Here is a 23705-nt window from a genome sequence, read left to right as displayed (position 1 = left end):
CATACACTACATGGTTATGATAGTCTTTAAAACACTTTAAGTTGCACTTTGATAGGCAATAAATCAAGACATGATGCCCTTTGCATCTGACTGATGCAAAACTTGGTGTACTCTGGAAATCCACTGATTCTCCCCAAGTTCTCCTGTCCAACTCATTTATTACCTTAATTTATGAAGAAATTATTCAGAAAAGAACACAAATCAATACACAGCAAGGCAGCTGTACTTTAACCTGTGGTCATTCATTCATGCACAAGTATTACTGCTCTAATATAGAATGAGATTATTTTTTTAAATGTTCTAATTAGCTTAAAAATTCTTTCAAGTGTTATCCCTCATAAGTCAACATTATAAAAGACTGCAGTGCTGCAATAAAGCTTATTAAACTTTTCTTCTGGCGGCAGGCCCTGGACAAAATCATTTTCAACATCTCCAACTAACTTGTACAATGTTGTGACATTTAACAATATTTGTCTGAATAAAAAGTATTAAAAAAAAAATTTAAAAAAAGGAAAGTGTCTTTAGCAGGTTTGGCTAGGAGTTGTTTACACTCAGCTTGACTCAATGCACACTAGTTTCTGGAATTCCCCTCTGAACTAGATTTATGTCATGCATGTAAAGCCCCTTTTTGTGAGAGTTGTGTTGACACAACCAACTGCTGAGTGAACTTGTGAGAGCAGAGACTCATGCTGAGAGAGAACGGCTGATTGCTCCAGCTCCAGCTCACAAAAAGAAAGAAAATGTGACAGCGTGATAAAAGGTTTTTCTCTTTGACCCCTCACCTATTGCTGGATCCCTACTGAGACTTTCCATTTGCTCACTTGCATATCTTTGCCCAAGGAGTCAGTTGTTGAACCCTCAGAAATACAGAGGAATTTGAGGGTTCTCCATGTCACAAAAGGACACTTTCTAAATCACACTGCTCTTCTTACCCTGAGCTACTCACCAACTTAACAAGCAGCAGTTCTGCTCCTTGCAGGACAGTAATTTCTCAAACTTAGATTATCCATTTCATGAAAAAACAGCTGAATTTATTTTCCTTATTGGGTGTGTTTGGTGGTCTTCAATCTTAGCAAGCTGCAGCCAAATGCAGGCAGCATTTCCAAAAAGCTGTGACATTTTGAATGGAAAAGCAGGTCTGTATCTGCTCTTCTCCAAAAGCAGAGTGCCTGAAGTTCCCCAGTGGCACAACCAGACACAGACAAGTCCACATCAAAGAACATTATGCTTTATGTAAATCATTCTTTTTCATTCTTCTCTTCAACACCTTTCCTTCATTAACGTGAAAGACAATTTAAAGTTTTAGGAAACACCCGTTTGTCCTTCCCTTCTTGCACTTCAAAAAATAAACAAATCTAAAGAGTAGTGGATGGTTCAAAGAATTTTTAAAGGGATTAAACCATTTCAAATGTAGCAGTGAATGCTGATGTTGTGATGACTTCTGCTTGATCATATGAATACAGCTTTTTACTGAGCTGCACAAGGCAGAACTGCTTTGAATACTGGTACTCAGCTTTAAGGAAACATCTCCTGAAGAATTGGAAACAGGACTCGGATCCCCCTGAAATCAAGTTCCCATTCCTGGAAAAAGTTCTCAGGGAAGAGGGCAAAGGAGACATTCTCTAACAGCAAACCTGGAATAGGGAGGATTGGCACTGTGAGTTTAAATCTGATTCCCATCCTTCTCTGTTCTCACACAAGCCTGCCAACAGACCTCTTCCCTTATTCATCCTCAAGCACAGCAACCAGACGTTTCTCAGCCAAAATACTTCTATTTTCATCTAACCTCTGTACAGAGAAGCCATTAGCCATAGCAGCCTCAGGCAGTTTAGCTGTCTGCAGCTCCCTTCAGGAATCAGTCTGGGATGGTACAGCCACGCTCCCTCAGCCACTGTGGCACAGATCCCTGGACTGTCAGGAAAGGGACTTGGTCAGCTGCTGCTGTTGATAGATGAGGGCAGGCAGGGTGGGGTGACTGCCAGCCCAGAGGGTTGTGCTGCCGTGCAGAGGGATCCTGACAGCCTGGAGAAACAGGCACAAGGAGGCTCGTGGAGCTCAGCAAGGTCCTGCACTTGGAGAGGAACAGCCCCACGTGCAGGGGAGTGACTGGCAGAAGAGCAGCACTGCAGGAAAGGAGTCCAAATGGAACAGGAGTCAACAATATGTGAGGGATTGGAGCATCTGGCAAACAAGGAGAGAATGAGAGAGCCAGGACTGGTCAGCCTGCAAAAGAGAAGGCATAAACGCCTGATGGGAGGGAGGAAAGATGAAGGAGCACTCTGGCCAGTGGTGCCCAGGAAGGAACAAAAGGCAATGAGCAAAAGCTGCAGTACAGGACATTCTGTGTAAGAGCTGGGAAAAACTTTTCCTGGGAGTGATCTAACATTAGAACAGATTTCCCAGAGACCTTGTGGAGCTCCCTCCCTGGAGGGGTTCAACACCCATCTGGACACAGTCCTCAATAACCTGCTCTGGTTGATCCCTCTTGATTTCTCAGCAGATCAGGGCCAGGTCCTGCCTTGTACACCCCTGGTACGCAGTGACAGCAGGACAAGGTCACAATCAGGGGATCAGGGTCCTGTTCAGTGGGTCAGGGTCCTGGTCAGGGGGTCAGGGTCCTGTTCAGTGGGTCAGGGTCCTGGTCAGGGGGTCAGGGTCCTGGTCAGGGGGTCAGGGTCCTGGTCAGTGGGGTCAGGGTCCTGGTCAGGGGGTCCCATGACAGGCAGAGCTGTGATGGGAGCCCAGTGAAGATGGGCAGGGCAGGAAGGACCAGCAATGCCCTGACAAGGACCATTCACAAAGGCTGATGCCAGAAAACAAACAGGGAGAAAACAACATGCAAAGGGAGAACGTCAAAAAAGGGAGTGGGAAAAACATTCATTTGGATGGGTAAAAATTTCCACTTTCTGTGGTGCACAAAACACCCCCCACACACAGAGATCTGTGTTTTCTGTCACCTGGCTCGAAAGAGGCTCTCAGACACAGAGAAATGGAATCCTCCACACCTCAGCATGGCACTGCAGCAGAATAAACATTACATCAAGCAAATTATCACACAATAAAGCAATACTATTATGTCAGCAAATGACCACTGTAGGTCACCTCTTCCCATCACTGTTCTCCACTGTGTGATGGCCACAACCCAAATAAACATGACATTCTTCAGGGAGGAAGGATTAATGTTACAGGAAGGCACCCCAGCACCACCACTCTCCCCACAGTGCATTGATTTACTTGGTTACACTATTTTACCTTTAAAGCTCACTTGGCTAGCTAAGATTGCTACACTCCTCTTGTAAATTCTCTTGACATATAAATTGAGTATATTGTACAATAGTATAACCATGTAAGTAAACAAATACATTTATTTTTTGGGCAGTCACAGTCACCGCATCATTTGTTAGTTCCTAGGATTTTCATTCCTTTCTGCATTCCAGCTTCCTTTCCACCTGCACAGCATAACTGAAGTCTCTCTGTGCACACACTTTGTTTCCCATATTAACGTTGTAATCATCACCTGATTCCTTGAACTATAACTAAAGTGTGATCTATTGTTTCTGGCCAGTCGAAAGGAAAAAGCAACATAAAGGAAAACTGAAAACAGAATTTTGCCAGATGCCCATCACAGGGTTAGCTTAGCAGCCACCAACCTCTGTGAGAATAATGCCAGTGCCCAATACCCCAAAGCCAGTCTTTCATCAAACTTCATGAATATTTTACTTTTTTTTTACCATATTTCAAACTTCTACTGCAAAAGAAAGCCCCACTCAATCATCTCTGCAGGTTAGTCTAACATCTCTGTGGACTTAAACTGGAAAAGGAGACCAAAGAAGAAAATATGTTTTAGTTATTTTTATGAAACTGCTTCTAAACCCAAGTTTGTCTCCCTAACTTGTATAAGAGGTCAGCCAAACAGATTTTCAGTTTCTTTAGTGATACTGGGACATGCAGTTATGTTTAGCTTCAATGCTGCTTCAGAAAATATTGGGTAATCTAACATACACTCAACAGAAACCATTTCATGGTTCTTTTTTGCTCTTTTCTAGGTATGGAACTTTCATTCTACTTTATTCACTGACTGCCTTTTCTGCTTTTTAAGGAAAAAAGAGTTTGGTCAATCAGTTTGACAACCAAGCCTACACTTTATAATCTGGGCCCTGAGAATGTGAGGAAATCACAGGGTTTTTTTAATCCATAAAACCAGATTTTATTCTGGATGAGCTGGGAGTGTTTGTGTGAGCAGGACTCAGACACTAATATGAGAGGAAGTTACAGCAATAATTAACAGCTATTTGAAGTAAAACTCATTTTGAAATATAATGAACTGAGAACACTTTAACAGACTTCATTCAGGGAAAGATAAAAGAGTAGCTTACAGAAATATGGTCTGAATTTCATTTCCATTTACATCATCTACTTTTGTAACACCTTCCCCTTCCTCTGCTTCTAAGGAAATAATGTAAAAAATACTTTTTGCTGTGCTTCTTGAAGTGTTTTTAAAACTAAAATTGTAAATGATAGCCTTTACTGTCCACTCACTTCCATCTCTGTAAAGAACTCATGCACTGGCCACTCAACAGCTAGAGAAAAACCACCACAAGCAGCTCTAATTATGATTTACAAAGTGAAAGAAAAGCAGTTCAAGAAGTGAGACTCAGAGTGGTTGGTGCAATTTGAAATTCTTTCAGTTATTTGCATAACCATCCAATATGTTTTAATGGCTGCAGTTATGAGATTATCTAAATTCATGAAGAATATATATTTGTTAACACATATACTCGGCACTTTTACTCTTCCCTGATTAGAATGTGAGGTGAACTTTTCAACTGAGGGAAAATGAATTGTGAGCTAAGGATGGGCAGCTCTGTCTCACCTGACTCACTCAAGTGAAGAGCCTCTAATAGATACTGGGGGGATGCATTAAATTAGGAACCACGCCATTGAGCTCTCTCAAATTTCCTTTAAATAAAAAGCAAGAAGAAAAGGTTAATTAAGTTCTACCACGCAATTCTATTAACAATATCCATGATTACTGTAGCATGAGGAGGACATTTAATTCAAGAAAGAAGGAAGGGGGGAAGAGGCCTGGTGAAATACTTGGCTGGTCCATCAAAATGACTGAGTAGTGGGGCTGCTTTCAGGCACTGCAGGATCAGAGGCTGCTACAGCAAAAAGTCTTAACAAATAAAATAAATAAAAAAAAATCCTGCCCAAAAGTATGACATAGAAAGGCTCATAACCTAATATGCAACTATAAATTGGTAATATATAATATTTTTTTTCTGTTATCATCAAAATCCTGTATTTTGTACTATGAAGCAGCATTTGAAAAGTCATGGATCTGATAAACTGGCCTACCAGGCCTTTGTGATTGGGATTTTTAGCTTGACCAATTGCCCCAAAATAAAGCAAATCATCTCAGCATTTGTGAAGAAATAGATCCTCTTCAGAGAAATTATGAGGCCTTTTACAAGATGCTTCACTCTCTGGTCTCTCACAGGTTTTTGTGCTAATTCTGTCAGCACAGGAAGTGCTCGCAGTGTTCCTTGAAAATTTAAATAGGGTCTTCAACTAAAAATAATCATCTACAGAGATTCCTGAAGATATACTTGCAAAATCCAAACACTGTCTATTTAAACTGTATCTTAATAAGAACAGAATGTGTAGATTTTCAACACCTTAAAATAAAAATAATAAAGATGCGTCTAAATCAAATATCTTCACTTGAACGTTTTCCTTGTCTAGTCCCCCAAAACTATTTCATATCCTCCAGATGCAGATGTACTTTATGAAGAGAATAAACTGAAAAATAAAATACTTCTTTTGTAACCAGAAAGTAGAGAATGATGAAAGCAGGTACCAACAGCCTGCAAATTTTTATATTTGATTCCAGATTTTATTAAGTGTTTCAATTTAGCCTGGCCAAAACATGGCACTTCACTGAAAAGGGTGGAACGGACTCCAAAGATTAATGACAGTAAAATTATCCTAATCTGTCATAAGCTCTGATATAGCAGTAAGAGGAAGTAATTTGCTTTAGTAAAAAGCAAGGAGCACCAAAGCATGAAAATTAACACTCCACAGAGGTAGATATAAAATGAGAAATATTAGCTGCATCAGCACATTGGAGACAATTATAAACTGCAGAGTGTTTCTGAGACTGAGAAATACTGTATTTATTATGATAAAGTCAATTTTACTACTCAGTAAATGCTCAGTTTGTGATTTTAGTACTGAATTTCTTTCCCCTCAAAGGTAACTTCTGTTAGTGCTTTCCAAAATTTATACCGCTTTTGTTTCCTTTATGCATTATATTGCTTACTTTATCTCATGGAAGCTTATTAATACAGAGAAGACAAAAAAAAAATCACTATTACTTTATTTTATTACTTTCTTTGAGCACCCAGACATCTGACATGCTTTTGAGAAATTATATTAGTCAAAAATGTGTTTTTATCAGTTTCAGTCAGTGAGCATCTAAGAACAGATGAGAGCCTCTTTTTTCTTTGTTTCTTTTTCTTTCCTTTTTCCAAAGAGAAATAAATATGAGAAGATACGTAAAAGTACACAGGGAAGATACTTTGGCTTTACATTCTTGTATTACAGAATAAATCCAAGCTGGAGATTTTTATAACCACCAGCATTCATACTGAAAGGTGCTAATGCATCATTATGATCTAGCAGGTTGCTCGCTGTGTTTTACAGCCTTTCACACTACATTAACCTTTTGTACCTCAAGTATTTATGACCTCATAAGTAAGTATTTATCAAACTGAAAGCTCATATACAGCACTGTATTTTAGCTCTCAGTTTTTAGGAACATTTATAATTTCCCTTTGCCTGCATTTAGAATCACTTTGGTTTACAGTCTGTGTTTTCAGCAAAGATATTAATGCAAAGTAAAACTCTTTTTTCCCACTGTCCATGGAAATGACACAAAACTATGAAATGCCTTAAGCAGGGTCTCATGCCAATGTAAAAAAAAATCCGAAACAAAACAACTTCCCATGCATATTTTATTCCAAAATAAAATAAGAAATTGTTAGAAAAAGCATATATAGCTGTTTTGCTTCCTGCAATATTCAATATTGTATCAGAGCCAAACAACCAGAAGTGCTCTTGGTATGAGAATTGTCACAATTACTTAAGTAATAGGTGCCTCACCTACATATTCTCTGTATTTAATCAAAAAAACCCACAAACCACAAAATATAGCAATTCAGGCATATGCACAGCCCCACTTGAGAAAAAAAACACTGCTGACTAATGCATTGAATAAATACTGCACAAATACAGTACTGGCTGCAAATATTCTTCCCAGCAATTCACTATGAAATCTGAGGTATTAAAACCTGTGAGCAAGGCCAAATTGCAACTTCACACACATTCCTATAGAATCTGGGGCTAACAAACATTATGAATTTTTATATCTCTGAGAGGAACGAGGCCTGTCCAAACCTGCCTTGTCTTTCTTCTCTCTCAGGTGTGTGTGACACAGCAAGGCAATACCCTCCCACCACAGGCACCTGAGCAATGGCAAAAAAAAGGAAAAAAAGGAAAAAGACATGAGAGGAAAAATACCATGAGGAAAAATACCATGGGAAGGGAAGAAGGGTCTCAGCTGCTCAGTTACAATCTTCTGCACACTCATGCAGGGATGGCTGAAAGAAGAAGTCAGTCTCAGCCACTGAGGAGCTTCTCCCTGCTGGTAATTGTACTGGACACAGATCACTATTGGCCTTGCCTGCTGCAGTTATTGTGGAGAAAAAAAAAAGAAGGAAAAAAACCAAATATAAATAACTTAGTTATAGATGGAGCAGATTAAGGAGGTGCTGAAGTGCCCTTCTCCAAGAAGAAGCTGCCAGTCTCCCTCCCAGCTATGCTCCTTGTCCATACTGGGATCTCCTGCCAACCCTTCCTGCAGCTCTCCCAGGCTGTGCAGGGCAGGCTCCAAACTCAGCACCCCAGCACACCCAGGGCCAGCTTCCAGTCCCCTCTGTCCAGCAGCTCCAGGTCCTGCATTTGGAAAGCTACACACCACACCTGAACACTTCCACATTTGCTCCATGTATAACACAGGGAGTTTTAGAGCTTTCCCATGATGCTGGCAGCAGTCATGTTCCTTGTATCATTTCACGCCCCATCTCTGACTCCTCACTCCCATTTCTCTGTGGAAGAGACATGAAAATTATGCCAAAGCAAAGGAGCAGACACATCTGTGTGTGGTACCAGCTCATCAAATAGCCCAGGGTGGGGTTAATGAGGAGTTGGTAACTTCACACTGTCTGCATGGCGTGTCTGAAAGTTAAACTAAGCTGCACAGTTTTACCTTCAAAAAAAGGAAAATATATATTTATATACAAATTTCCTAAGTAACAGAGTACCTCACCAACATTCTTTTTTATTCATACAACTGAAACAGCATTCACACAAATCAAGTTGAGACTGTGATCTATTCAAAACTCAATGCTCCAAAAGCATCAGTTCAAAATGAAATTCAGCAATAGCATTCTGTTGTTATGGAGAAAAGGACTATTTCTCAGTCTAGACACTTGGACTCAGGACAGGCAGCTTCTGCAATCAATTTTGTCACAGATTTGCCTCTGGCAGGTTATTTAAACTACTTGTACCCTAGTTCCTTCTCAACAAAAGCAGAAAAAACAATAATTGTAATTCAGAAAAATCTTACAAAATGGTCATAAGGATTAAATATATCTTTTCATGAGACGCTTGGAGAGGCTCATCCTCTAAACTCAACAAGAAAGAATCACACTAGATTAGATCAGCAGCAGCACAATCAGAAATATCTCAGTCTTACTGCCAACTCCCAAACCAAAAGAACTCCTGAATATAAAGAAATCCCTTCATCACTTGAAGTCACAGACTTGTAAGGTCTCTATCTCAAATTGTTTTGTGCTACCCCATGAAAGTGGTAGCAAATGCAATTCAACTTCCTCATAGAAGGAATGAGCACCTGAAAACACCTCAGAAATTCTGGAGAAAACACAGAAGGGCTGTCTTGGATTCACAGCCAGAGGAGAGCGGCCCTATAACTCACCCAGAGATCCCTCTGACAAGCTGCTGGTACCAAAAACCCCTCAGCCCCTCACACATCCTCCTGTGACACCTGTGTGAGGACAATCTGTGCCAGATTTCACAGCATTGCTCACATCTCTGGGACAAGGCAATTCTTCAGCCCCAAGGAGCCCGTGCAGGGCAGCCCTGAGCCCGTGTTCTGCTCCTGCAGCACCAGCCTCTGCCTCGGGCATTTTGTGCATTTCCCACCTTCAGTGCACCAGAGTGGACAGGGCACTTGTGCAGTGACTACAGACAAAACACTGAAGCAAATTTCAAAAAAACCTTCAAGCCCTCACAGCACTCAAAGCTCTTTTTCTCAGTGACAAAATTGGCCCTGACGTGTACTAAGATATCATCTTCACCCAAAGAAGGGCATGGTGCAAAGGTATTTTATCAAAGTGAGAGCAAATTTATCACATGGGCACTATTCAAATTAACAAAAAGCCCAGCTGCAAAAAATGTGAATAGCTTTTGGCATGAAGTATCTGCTCCTGTTGAAAACTGCTGAGCAAGTGCCACATCTGCTTCTGCATTTCATCAATAGGGCAAGGTGTCACAAAGCATCCCCAAATAATTACTTCTTTCAATTGCATCTTAAAGATTTTCTTGTTAAATCCCATTTCTTCATCCAAAAAGTATTCTCAAGAACAATCCCTTGTAATAAATGCACAGATTTTAAGTTTTGAAATTTGTTAGAGGGGCAACAAACTTATCACCAACCAGCTTTTTCTCATCTTTTTAGTCCCAGCAGCAACACACATATGAGGGGACACAGCTTTTCAGAAGAGAATGGAGTCATTGGTCTGACACCTGTGTGTGACATGAGGGATTTCCTGGGAATGTCTCAAATAACCCTGTGATCAAGCAAAAAGCCTCCTTTTTGTTAAAATCCAGGCAAAGCACCATTTTTCATGGAAGAAAATAGATAGATGATAGATGATGGATGGATGGATGGATAAGACAGATAACCCAAAACTTGAATATTCATCAATACAAGCCCTCCCATCCTCCCACTGAAAGCAAAACACTTTAAAACACAGGGCACAGTAAGTTCAATAAAAATAAAAAGTATCAGGTTCCTAAATTACAGCTCCTAGCTAGCTGGTTCTAAACTTAGCAGCTCTAAATGATCAGTGTCTGAAATATGTCAAATCAATAATTCAATTAATTAGAAAGCTACTCAAATGGGGGACAATACATTATGACTGTCTAGGTTAAGGAAACTGGAGATACTGAGAGTAGCTTCAGCTTGCTACCTGAATAGATTGTCTGTGGAGATATTAAACAGCTGATGACAGTGGAAAGCAATTTTTTATAGTGGGTGGCCAGGGCATACATGGCTGGGAGGGGTGACAGATTTCTCAGCCAGAAATGTGACACACAAAATGACTGATTTTTGCTACAGCAGACTTACTACACTTGTCTAGTTAGGATTAACATCACCTGGCACAGAGTGAGTAGATGTTACATTTGTAGGCATGCAGTAGTCTGTTTAGGAAACTTAACTTTGAATAACCCCAGACAAATAGCCCATCTCCTCAAATTACAACCAGGGGAAATTTCCAGGCAGAAAAATAAGGTGCACTGGGCTAAGGGGCCACGTGGGAGCATGGGATATAGCAAATTTGTTGTCCTACAAGTATGTATTTGGAAAACCAAAAAAAAACCCAAAACAAAATTAAAAAAAAAAACAACAAAACAACAAAACCACAAAAACAGAAAGTAAAAAAATACAGCTCTATTGAAAACAGAATACATCTCTTACTGATAATAAAATAATAAGAAAAGCGGGCTCTCTCCATTAGAAAGTGCAGAGCAGAATCACTGATTCAGATGCCAGTGCCTTTGATTGAACATGTTTTGTCTCTAAAATGCATTAAAATCTTTGGAAAGTTGACTTTGCTGTACATGCAAAAAGAGAAGTAACACGGGAAATGGCTGCAAGTTCCTTTCAAGAGAGAACAGAGAGATAAAAGGGATGGATGTGCAATGCTTTCAACTCAGTGGGGAAAAAAGAGAAGAGGCAGCCCAGCTCAGAAATGAGAGCAAGTTCTAAAATTGGAAACACTTGCTGGAGACGGGAAGAAGCCAATAGCAGCATTTTAGGCTGGTGTGAAAGTGCTTTTACTGCACATGTGTGAGCCATTTCACAAGTACAGCTCCTGCCAGCCTGGATGTGAACTCCAGCAATTGCAGGCTGCAGGAGCCTGCAGGGCTCCAGAGCTTCCCAACACCTGCACTGAAACACACACAGCCAGCAGCTCCCAGGAGCTCTGCACCCAGCGGGGCAGGACCTGCTCCTGCTCCTGAAGCCATCCCCAGAGCTGCTCCTGCTCCTGAAGCCATCCCCAGAGCTGCTTCTGTTTCTGAAGCCATCCCCAGAGCTGCTCCTGCTCCTGAAGCCATTCCCAGACCTGTTCCTGTTCCTGAAGCCATCCCCAGAGCTGCTTCTGTTCCTGAAGCCATCCCCAGAGCTGCTCCTGCTCCTGAAGCCATCCCCAGAGCTGCTCCTGCTCCTGAAGCCATCCCCAGACCTATTCCTGTTCCTGAAGCCATCCCCAGATTTGTTCCTGAAGCCATCCCCAGACCTGTTCCTGTTCCTGAAGCCATCCCCAGAGCTGCTCCTGCTCCTGAAGCCATCCCCAGAGCTGCTTCTGTTCCTGAAGCCATTCCCAGACCTGTTCCTGTTCCTGAAGCCATCCCCAGAGCTGCTCCTGTTCCTGAAGCCATCCCCAGATTTGTTCCTGCTCCTGAAGCCAATCCCAGACCTGCTCCTGAAGCCATCCCCTCCAGAAGCTGTTCTTGCCAGTTCCTGTGCACACCAGCACACAGCCCCTTTCAGCTTGCAAAGCTTATCCCTTCAGTCTAAGATGGGATTTTGTAGCTAAGCTCCTGTGTAGCACGGTATAGATTTACTGGGATATAATATCACCTGCTCATGAGGATCAAACAACGGTCATATATTAAAAATAATTCAATGTGTACACTGCAAATATGGTGACCCCTCCACTTACACTAATTGCAATGCATTTTAAGATCAACACTTGAAGGGACTACTATAAAAAGCAAGCTTTTCAATTTGCTTAAAATCTACTTTATCTCATTTTAATTTCTCTTTTACATCCTTTACTTTTCAATACAAGCTAATATTTTTTTTTCCCAAACAGTACGCCAAAACTAGAATACATTCTGTATTTAAAAAGAGGTCAAAAGCTACATTCATATATAAACAACCAAGCTCCATTATTTATTTTTCTCCAGCTTGGGATAGTTTTGCCACCTGTCCCTGTCAGATTTTCTTTAAAGAATAAAAGGAAGCTTATGTATGAGAACAAGAAAATACAAATATTCACAGGTGAAACTTGGCATCTGTTTCACTAAATTTGGCAACACTGTAATTGTAAACTATATAGGAAAGGAAATGTGGTAGAATATGCTCATGAGAAACCATATTCCTCAGCACAATAAATATTTCCATACTCCTAAAACCAAAAGAATAAGGACTCTAGGTAGATAGGCAACATAATTGCTACATTTTCAAGTAAATGCATAAGTTTAAAGCAAATTTCTCTGGCCAAAACTATGAATTTTTCCTCTAAGTAAAAATTTACAAGATTTCTTTTTGAGGATCTTCTAACTTTAAGATGAATGCTTACAAATATTTTAAACAAACTGACATTTTATAACCACATTTTTGGCAATAAATCTCTTTAAACAATCACAGCAATGATATCTTTTGGAGTATGAACATACTAAAGAAAAACCAAAACACATCCTCATGAAAAGCAAAATTAGATGTCCCAGCATTGCTGCAATATGAAAAATGGTGAATTTACATGCTTTGAGTTTTTTAGATCTCTCTTTCCTCACACAATATGTTGTTACAACCCATTAGATCTTTTTTTAACTTCATCTTCCACTGGAGGAGCTTCATCTGCAAACACTAATTAGCACAGGCAGGCTCAGATCTTCCTGGCTAGCTGGGTGATCATGCCCACAATATGCTGCAGCCTTGGTACACATCTTGTTTTCAAATCAAATATTTAGATACTACTCTAGAACAGCTGGAACTTATGTGCATCCTTATAAAATTGAGTAGTTGACATCTTTTGACGCACTTTTTATAACAGTGGCAAAAAACGCACAGACACAGAAAAGATTTGATGGAAAGCACACCCTCCTCTGCTGATTGAATCAGAAGGCTGTCTGATGCTTTTTTTTGTTGGTTTTTTTTTTTATCTTTTAGAAATCAGAGAATAAAGGAAAAGTGTTTGAATTCCAATCCAAAGGAGAAAAGGCACAGCAAGAGAAACCCTCCGTTCTTACTTGGGAAGGGATAAGGAGGCTGGGAGGCAGCAGCAGTCTTACCCCAGTGTGCAGCCAGTCAGTTTATAAAGACTGAGATGTCCTCAAACATTCGGCTCCTCTGTTCCACAGAGAGAGTTTCATGTTCTCCACCTCCCCCAGCTGGGGCTGTTCTCAGACCTGGGGCAGAGGCAGGAGAGGAGCTGCCACACAGGTGCTTTTTTACCCCTCCTTTCACAGCATTTCTGCACAGCTGGCTGCTGTGGCTGGGAAGGAGCACTGACACATCCTGCTGCCATTTGCAGGTGGGTGTTAAATGGGCAGCTCAGTTTGTGTTCTGGGGTAAACTCATTATATTTCAGAGGCAGTGGCAACTTCCCAGGTAGGGAAGAGACCAGAGGCAGTGGCAGCTGCTTCAGTGGGTGAGATTTAAAGAGGTCTCTGCTGGAAAAGCAAATGCAAGAAGCCCTTTAAGCAAGAACAGCAGAAGACCTAAGGGATCTCTCTTAAAAAGCTGTTGAGAAGGTTTTCTAAATCAAAAAAGGCAGCACAATATGCTGATGCTTCAACACAACTGTGTGGGATATCAGCTGAAAAAGCATCCAGAACCAGCAAGTTGCTGCAATTTAGATACAAAAATACCAGAGAATTCATGTATGTTTTTCACATCTACTGTGTATTTCCTTCAGAGATTCCATATTCTCTCCATGCCACATTAAAATCAGTGGTACCTCCTATAGGGGAGGAGGAAATGAAAGCAAGCTAGTAGAAAATACTGCAATGAACAAAAACTGGGAAGAGATGGAAAAAAGAGACAAAGCATACATAATGAGAAATAACATAAATGGAAAACAAAAGAAAGATTATAAAAAAGGAATAGTGCAGACATTAAAAAGAAGGTAAGACAATGAAAATGCACACAAAGATTAAAAGCAGGCAAGAAGCAAGCAAAAGAAGAGGAAAATTTTATAATTATTGTTTAAAAATTAGCAATTATTTTATATTTCTATATAAAAGCCTCCCAATATATTAGGGAGGTCAGTCATGGTCAACCCATGACACTGTGTCACAGTTTTGTAAAAAAATGGCTATACACATGTACAATTAATTAAAGACAGAAAAAAACCCCAGGTTACTTTCTTACCCCTTCTTCTGGAATTTCTCCAATGAATTAATAAATGATTGGCCATTTAATGTCTAGATCTGTGCAATTTAAAATGACCAACCAATTCTTTCTGCATAACACAGAAAGACCAAATAGGGCACGATGTGCATGGTAGAGTATTAGCTCCTTCAGAGTCTGAAAACCCTTCCCTAAATGCATAGCTGGTGAATAAGAACATTTTCCTCTGCCTGCAATGTCTAGCTCAGCCTGTCAAGCCACTGGTAGAGCATAAAGCAACTTCAAACTTACAGATGGAGTCACCTGCTTGCAGGTTAAGCCAAGACAGAGGGACATGCCTTGTTACTGTCTTTCTAATACTGATGGATAGCAAAGTTCCATGTTTGAATCAAGCCACTCTTTCACACTGACCCTAGAAAGGAACAAATTAAGCAGGGAGAAGTGGTAAGCAAGCCCACACATGAGTAACGTTTAATTAAAGTAATTCTGTGGGTGGCTGGGTGTGTGGGAAAGCTGAAGAGAGAGATGTGTAGGAGAGGAATGGAAACTTGAGAGTATAAACAGGATTAAAAAAAGTATTTTTGGGTTTGGGGGGTAATAACCCACTAAGCCATCCTGAGCTGAGACCCACATGTAGTCATGCAGGAGAGTAAGTTTAGCTCTAGGCACAGACTGGCACAGGAATAGAAATTCATCCTCATGATTTAAAGGAGAAGAGAGAAAGCCTCTCTGCATCATCTTCACAGCTTTTAACTGCAAACTTGGTCAGTGCTGCAGCAACCTGTGCTACCTGACCACTCTGACCTCTCTAATGGAGAGACATCTTCCTGCAAGCAAGGGTGAGGATTTTGCTGGATAATCAAGAAGTTACAAACACATTCTCATCTCCAAGCAATACACAAGTTTAAACTGCAATTACAGAGAGTTGGTGAATGGAGGAATCAACAACTCCTGATAAAGTTACAAGCCATTAACAATCAATTATGTCAATTGCAAGAGAATGGAGAACATCATTGGTCTTAGCTAACCTAACACAGCCACTCCTGCATGTAGTGAAAATGAGCTAATTTTCACCAAAACAAAAATCCCCTCATAAGGATCAATTTTAATTACCATGTTGTAGTGTGAAAAGTGCAGAAAATCAAATATAAAAGAAATTGAAATTTGCTATTTCATCACACCAAGGTCCCCTTTGAAATTTATGCTCAGTGTATTCAGCAAAATGTGCAACAATGTTTTTTCTCAATACATATGAACCCAAAGCACAGCCAAGCAAAGCCAAAGCATTTGCATGCCATGGCTACTTAGATCGCACAGAGAGAAGAAAAAGTCAATAATGTAACACGTAAAATAATTGGTATGGAGAGGTAAAGAGCCCAAGAGACAAAGCAAAGTACAAGAAAACTCAAAAAAGCAATATTAGCTCAGCTCTTTCAGGGACAAACAGGAAGAAAATCCTAAATTGTTTAATTGGTCAATTAAACTTGACAGATTAGAAATTAATTGGTAATGCTTTCCAGAAGAAACTTTTCAAGTCGCAGTATTACGACCATCTCTGGTTGACAATGTGATTGAAAGACCTCTGCAATGTTTTGTGCTTCAAATCTGCCTTAGAGCTGGCTGGAATTACCTCCTGAAGTGATCTAAGAACTGTCAGCGTGCCCTATGGAGAACATTCTGAAGGGTAATCAATGGCATTCAGCTAATTTATTTGAGCAAACATGACTAAAGATGACAGAGCATAATTGCTCTCTTTTTCCTTGTTGGTAGGCTTTGGGTTTTTTTTTTTTTAGTTTTGTGGAGGAGCTTCAGCTTTAACATTTCACCAAGCTCAAGCACACAAAAATGAGGGAAGTTAAAATCACATCTGTAAAACCCCACAAAAGCAGAATAATAATTTTTCTGTCTTCTATTTCAACATCATATTTTCAAACTTTTCATGCTGTGAGAATCAAAAGGTAAAAGAAACTGAGGTGTCACCTAAATGAGAAAGATCAGGCACTGAGATCTCAGAAGAGCCCCAGACACAGTCCTGTGCAGTCAGCTGGCAGGGTAAGGCTGCTGTCCTCACACCACATACCCACTCACAGAATCACAAAGCCCAAGTTCACTCAGCAGCACAGGAAAAAGAGGGTGGTTATTTATCCTCTTCCCAGCCAAAACAAGGAAATACAAACAGGCACTCCAAAAACAGCACCATAGGAAACAGTCAGTGTCAGGTTCTGTGTATCCTGGAGCAGAGTCTATTTTAGAGCTGACAGATCCTGAGCGAGGGGCTGAAGTGAGCAGTGTGTTCCTGCTATTCCTTAGCATAAGCAGAGGAGCACACGTGGGGCACAGTTGCAAAGCTGGCACGCAGGGCTCTCAGCAAGGAAGCCTCTTAGAAGCAATAATGCCTATGATCACAAGTCATTACTGTGCCTCACTGCCCCAGCACAGCATTATGTTATCTATTTGGGATGTCAGTTTTGATCTCCTCACTATGGAGCGGGAGCTGGACCCGGTTCCTTGCTTCTGCAGCTCTGAAGCACTCAAGGTCTCAAAATAAGCTCCTTGAAATACTTCCTTCAAGGAACAGTTGGGACCAGATATAATAGGTAGTATAAATGAAATAGCACACCATGCTGATAGAATAGCCTGCGCCAGCAGGGTATGATTTAGATGAATAAACACTGCGGTAAGAGTTGTCAAAGCATTATCAGCTATCTAACATACTGGTGGCAAACATCTAGAGACAAAAATATGGCATTGAAATAGAATAAAAACTGGGTCATTGATACCAGTTGGCAATAAAAAGTGTCCATGAGGGAATCTGACTTGCATGACAGCCACTTTGTGGTAAAAATTCCACTTCTTTGCAGGGGGAGCACAATGCCATCCTTTAGAGAAGGAACAGGTGTGGAACTCTGCCCTGGAACTCTGCTCTGCTCCATGCCAGCCACAATTACAGGGAGAAGTAAGTGAGCCACTCCTTCCCAAGCCACAGGAGATGGTTCCAGGTGTCGTAGGAAACCTCTCAGGCAAGAGCAGAACTCTCAGAGGCAGGGATAGCAGCGGCTGAGCTCAGCAGCACTGACAATCCCCGCGCACTCTGCGGACACTTGGCAGGTTGGACCCCAAGCAAGCTGAGCTCGAGGCTCCCCAGCAGAGCCACGGTCACGGGATGAGCCAGCACAGCACAGAGAACCTGGCTTGTGCCTCCCTGAGACACTGCTGCAAGAGCAGCTGACAGACAGCAAGGAGGATACAGCACACTGTTTAATGTGGAATGGAAGCAGCTAATGCAGCCCACACCCCTGGGAGACAGAGAGGTCATGATGGAATAGTAGGGGAGAAAGAAGAGATGAACCAAGGCAGAGAAGAAAGAATCTAGGAGGGGAAAAACCACTAATACTAATAACTTACATAAAGGACAGAGCAAGAAAAAGAGCTGGTAAAAACCAGAAATATGCTACAGAAAACTGTAGTTATAATCTACTCACCTGCAGGCTTAGACAACACAGTAAAGCACTTTAAATGTTTCCTTCTCCCAGCTTTCTTATCCAAATTAATAAGCACAACACAGTAATTGGTACACTAAATCCCCCAAAATATCAGCAAAGGTTGAACATATTTCACTTCCCCAAAACAACAAAGTTCAACATGGTAAATCATTTTTCAGTCTAGAGCACCACTAAGCCTTTGCAAATCCTCAGATGAAGAGATGGCCCCTACAATATGACTAAAAAAGGGCACAAAGCTGGACAAATTAACACCAAGAAAAGAAAACATCAAACTCACAGGCCATTACATCCCAAAGAACATAAAACCTCTCAAGGTAAACAGGGAAGATGGAACAACAGACATAATATCTAATATATCAATCATTTTCACAGAGAACTATCAGATTCAGTGGATGCCACCAGAGGAACTTCGGTAGTAACCAAGCTGAAATTCAGTTCTGACAGTGAAGTTAGGTGGAAAATACCTTATCATCTTCCCAGGCCAGGGATAACCCACACCTGTGCTGATGCTCAACATTTCAGACATGGAAGGATCACTCCTCCAAGTAAACTGTCTTTTCCCTCAAGATCTCCCTTCCAAACACACAACTTATGACACAACTTTTCAGCTTCTGAAGCCTGGTGAAGGGTCAGCCCAAAACAGTAGGACTGCACAATGATCTCAAGTTTTACGCCAAAGTAGGATGAAGTTTAAAGCAGCACATTTTTGATATACACAGATAAAACAGAGAACATGACTTCAACCTCAGCTCTTACCAGACTGTGATAGTTACTTCCATTATTAGCATAACACACCTAGAACAGGAAACACTAGAGAAACATTTACTTTACTATTACCTGCTCCCTTACACATGCCCAGCAAATGACCTTTTTATTTACACACTCATCTCCTGCTGTCATCCACGGAAGCTGTGCAGGAAAGCCACAGGCAAAAACTGAACAAGTTTTCCTCAGAACTATTTATGTACAATGCAATTGTGTCTGTACATGTGCACAGGTAAAAGTTGATTTAATAAAATTATTGTCTTACTTAAAAATACTTTAATACACATAACTATTTAATGTAGCACTCCAAACCACTTTATAAAATCATCAGACGTGTGACTTTTAGTATAACTTTGTGATATACTTTTCATAGATCAGACCTTCTAGGAAGAAGCCATTTATTAGTTTTGTTAATGCTTTAAAACATGTTTGATGCTATGCAACTCCAAAAGTCTACCAGCGTTTAAATAACCCACTGCTGGCTGATTATTGATTTTGCAGATATACTTCCTCCTTACTCCAAGGTAACAAACATGGATCCATAGAGACGAAAGCCAGAGATGCTTAGAGAAGACTCAAAGCAACTTCTGACAGGATTTTACTGCCTACCAATGATTTTATATTGTTTTAGCTAAGTCATCCTGTCTTTGATAATTTGCTACTCTCCCATCCTGTCCCTCTTCTCCTGTTTCATAGCACCACAATCAGAGTTAGCAATCCCTGCACATACAATCTGAGCACCTCTCGTTCCAGCACTTACTCTGACAGAATACTGTGTTACACTGTTTTATCTAAATAGATTAAAACTAGTCACTGGGAAAGACACTTTCTACAAGTACAAGAGCGTGTCCACGAGTACGTGAAGTACTTCTGAACATGAATTACGAGAGCACTCTGCACAAAATTGCAAGCCTGTAATAAAACCGATGATTGGAATTTTGTTGGGTTTGTGGCAAATGGGGATCCTGGCAATGCTTCTTGCTGGGCTGGGATCACACCCTGGGTTGCAGTTGAGGATTCCAGGGAAGCTGCACAGAATGAGTTTATTTTTATTATTTCTATCTTTACTGGGGTTCAGGTGGCACTAGACCCAGTGTGAGCTGCAGCTTCAGCATAGGACTCTTTCAGACAAGAACAAACCTGGGACACTCAGAGAAAGCTCGGGATGAATCTCACCTCAGCATGGCTTCAGTCCTTCATGGAGAAGATTAAGTCACTCCTGGTAGTAATTCTACATTTTAGACAATTGCCCTGCAGTATTTTAGGCACACACTGCAAAATTTTAAGATCCATTTTTAATGGTGTATCCAGCTTCACACATACATAAATCTGTAAGAAAATTCAAAAACTGGTCTTGCCTCTAACAGCTTGTCCTTAATCACAACAGCGTTATTTTGTGAATGATTGGCCAATTGGCTATTCTTCTTTCAAATGCATGTCATAAACAGCTTACTGAAAGGAAACCAAGCTAAACCATACCAAACAAATGCCACTATGTCCCCACACCAATTCCACTTAAAACTCCTTACTTAAAAATCAAGTATTTCTCAAAGCTAGCAGGAATTCGAAAAAAAACACAATTATTTTCCTTTGACAATAAAGACCACATGGAGGTACAGTGTTGACACAGTGCTGCTGAAGCTCTCTTTCATAATAAAACCTTATATTGTTAGACCTGCAGAGAGATGTACACAGCTGGACCCTCCTAATGTTACAAAGATGGTGTTAAATCTGCCTGAGATCCATTGGCACGTATCTATTTATAAAGTCTCCACAGTTTGCTAAGAGCAATGGCTAATGAAACCCAGCATAACAAATTTTAAACCTAGGTACCTGCAGTTAAATTGTGCAAGCAATGTTTGTCTGTACATTGGTAAACCTGGCTGGTGAAGAATGTGTTAAATGTCAGTGCAGATCCATAGATAAACACACCTCTTGGAAACCTGCCTTTTCATTGCTCTGTTCTTGAGGGAGAACATCCACAGCTTTCAATATAACATGGCAATTTAGAAAAAAAATCTTTTTAAAAACTGAACCATCCTAAAACTTTCTCAAACAGACTCTAAAGCTAAAAGGAAGGAAAATCTAATTCTTTATAGACAGCATGAGAGCTACTTCAAAATGTTCTGTCCATTCCTCTGTAAGAAAGGAAACCAGAATGCAAGGAAAGGAGGCACAAAAAAAAGAGCAAATAACTACACCATATTCCCTGAATATAACAGGTTAGTGGAACTGAAGTGTTATTCTGCAGAGAATGGAAATTCACTCCAAGGGGAAACAGAAGGGAAAAGGTGCCTGACAGGTAAAATGCAAGTTGGATATTAGGAAGGGAAAAAGCAAGTAAGAGCAGATAGTGAAGGACACAAAACCAAATAACAATAAAGCCTATTTGCATATCAGAAGCAGGAAACTTTGCGGGGAATCATTGGATTTGCTAGAGCTGGGATTGAATAGAGCACTTGAAGAAGATAAGGGCATTGCAGACAATCCAAACTATGTCTTTTCACCAGCCTTTGCTATGGAAAATATTGGGAAAACACATTCCTGACTTCTCTGATAAAGTGACTGACATTTCTTCAAACTGAAAAATCAAAATGGGGTGAGGAAACACAATCAATTGAAAGCAATAAATGATGAGAGATGAGCTCCTGTCCCACTCCCATCGACAGGTCTTTTACCATTGATTTTAGCACTGTCAGTATTTTACTTCAGGACTGAACAGAAACAGTTTCAAAACGTGAAAAGGCTGAGCTGGCCATCACAGTAGATTGTTCAAGTTGCAGCAGTGGTCACAAAAACCAAGCAAAATCAGAGAACATAAAAGAACAAAAAAGGTACAGTAGGAAAGACTATCTTTTTAGTCAATATCCAATCTCTTCTGGAGTATCTATTCAGCTTAGGATTCCTGCTCTAAACCAATGACAGTGGTATTTGACAAGAGCTGGACAACAATCAAAAATGATTATGGAAGCAAGTTTTAAAAGCTGGAAAGAACTAGGAATTTAATTTAGCAAAGAGATGGATAAGAGGAGACACAGCAGACCTGCAAAAAATACTATGAGATACCAGCAAATAGGATGCTCTTCAATTTAAACTTTCTCTGGGTACTGGAGAAAAGAGAAACTCAGGGCAATAAAAAGTTACCAAAAAAAAAAAAAAAAAAGACCAAAGCATTTTACTGCATAAACCACAAAAATGTGTAATTAATTCACAGGGATTTCTCTGTCATAATAGCAAGGAATATTCCTCAGTGCCTTTGCTATTGCATTCCTTTCTTGCTCAAGCCATATAAAGAAATTAGTGGCACAACAACAAACAAATTTGCAGAGCTCATTTAAGAGAATGTGATTTCCTTTTCTTCTTGCCCTAATGCATGAAACCTTTTAGGCTGGATATGAGCCAGGAAGGAAGGGGAGGTAAGCTGAGGCATGGAGAATGGCTGAGGCAAGGATGAGGCCAGCCAGGAGAGATGTTCTGAGCACTGCCTGTTCTGTGCCACATCCTGCACATGTAACACAGGGGGATGGTTGATGGCTCAGAAATCTGCCAGCTCTTGGCACTGGATATATTGGGTCCCACTCTAGAATTAAGACAGAAACACTAAACTATCAGTGTGTGAAATTTGTGACTTAAATTACAAGGTAGAGCCATCCAAGGAGTCTCTTGCATAATTCATGACACTTCAGAACTTCACATATAAATCAAATAGACGGAAAGTCCATCATTTCTGCTCTGTTTAGCACAGATCCACACACAACTTGGGTAATGGCTCCACAAACAAGCTCTCCAGAAAATACAATATTGCAGACATGCTCTTCACAATACTAATTCACACAGCAGATTTTGTACAGGATCATTCAAGTAATATTTCTATTAAAACTACTTGTGTTGAAAACATGAAGGTCATTAAAAATAACCAAACGAGCCTGGTTTGGGTTTTTTGGTTGTTTTCATTGGCCCTGCAAATGAATGCCTACAAACACTCATTTGCAATGTTTTTCCATATTGGACTTAATTAAAATTTGTGCTGTGATTCATGGGCTGGTAATTAATCATTTTGTCTAGCGCTGTTGAAAATGAAACTCCAGGTTCTACAAACCTCCAACACTTACTAAAGAAGCTCCAAAGCCAGTGCAAACCCACCCTCCAGGTTCAACAGCAAACTCTGACAGACTTTTGACCTTAACGCGGTGACTAAGCCTAACGCAAATGCGTGTCACGGCAAAATTGTTATCGATAAATAGACGCGAAACACAGAGCTGTAGAAAGAGCAGTAACCTTGACTTACTGTGGCTGTGCCGGAGACAGTTTGTGCATTTGTGTCAGCTGCACTCTGTTCGGAGTGTGTCTGAGCAGGAGGGTACATGTTTAACGTGTGCTCTGGAACAGTGGTTTGGCCTGTGTAGTCTGGAGCTGGATGCGGATGTGGGGCTGTGTATTCTGCAGGGATACCGTTCTGAGGTGGAGCGAACTGGGCTGAGGCATAAGGCTGTGCCATTGTGTCAGGAGGTGCTGTAGCTTCCTGATTACCCTGTGAAAATCAAAGGGAAAAAAAATAATAATAATAATAATAAAAAAAAGGAAGAAATGTGGCGTGAGATAAAATAAGCAAAGGTCCTGCACCCGTAACGCAGAGAGCGATGAGAGCATCCTGGCCTGGAAAGGGCACAGTGGTTGTTTCTTGAGGAGAATATTTCTGATCTGCACTAAATGCATTTTGCTAACCCTATTAAATACTATTATAATTAGACAAACAAATGTACTGCTCGCTGGATAATTGTAGACTAGTCTATAAGAGGGAAAGGTCAGTGAAACCTGCCTGCACTAATGATGCCTCAGCTCAGACAAGGACGAGGGACAAAGCCAGTTCCTGAGCGCAAGTGCCAGCACAGAGCTCGGGTCTGTGATTACTCTGACTGACCATTTACAGA

The 23705-nt window shown here is 40.7% G+C and overlaps 1 protein-coding gene across 30 annotated transcripts in view; it reads right to left on the bottom strand.

Annotated features, from left to right (window-relative positions):
* RBFOX1 (RNA binding fox-1 homolog 1) overlaps positions 1-23705 on the bottom strand; it is a 773250-nt gene that overhangs the window by 99507 nt on the left and 650038 nt on the right. For all 30 annotated transcript variants that reach the window (XM_088064272.1, XM_088064270.1, XM_088064271.1 and 27 more), the window contains one exon: positions 23063-23305. In XM_088064272.1, the coding sequence (XP_087920398.1) occupies positions 23063-23305 (243 nt within the window). The remainder of the gene's footprint in view (positions 1-23062; positions 23306-23705) is intronic.

This window comes from Pseudopodoces humilis, chromosome 18 (genome assembly GCF_049639895.1).
Source record: "Pseudopodoces humilis isolate 2021_Gansu_Grassland_sample_001 chromosome 18, ASM4963989v1, whole genome shotgun sequence".
In the NCBI taxonomy this organism is placed as follows: Eukaryota; Metazoa; Chordata; class Aves; order Passeriformes; family Paridae; genus Pseudopodoces; species Pseudopodoces humilis.
This window is presented reverse-complemented; position numbering and strand designations above follow the sequence as displayed.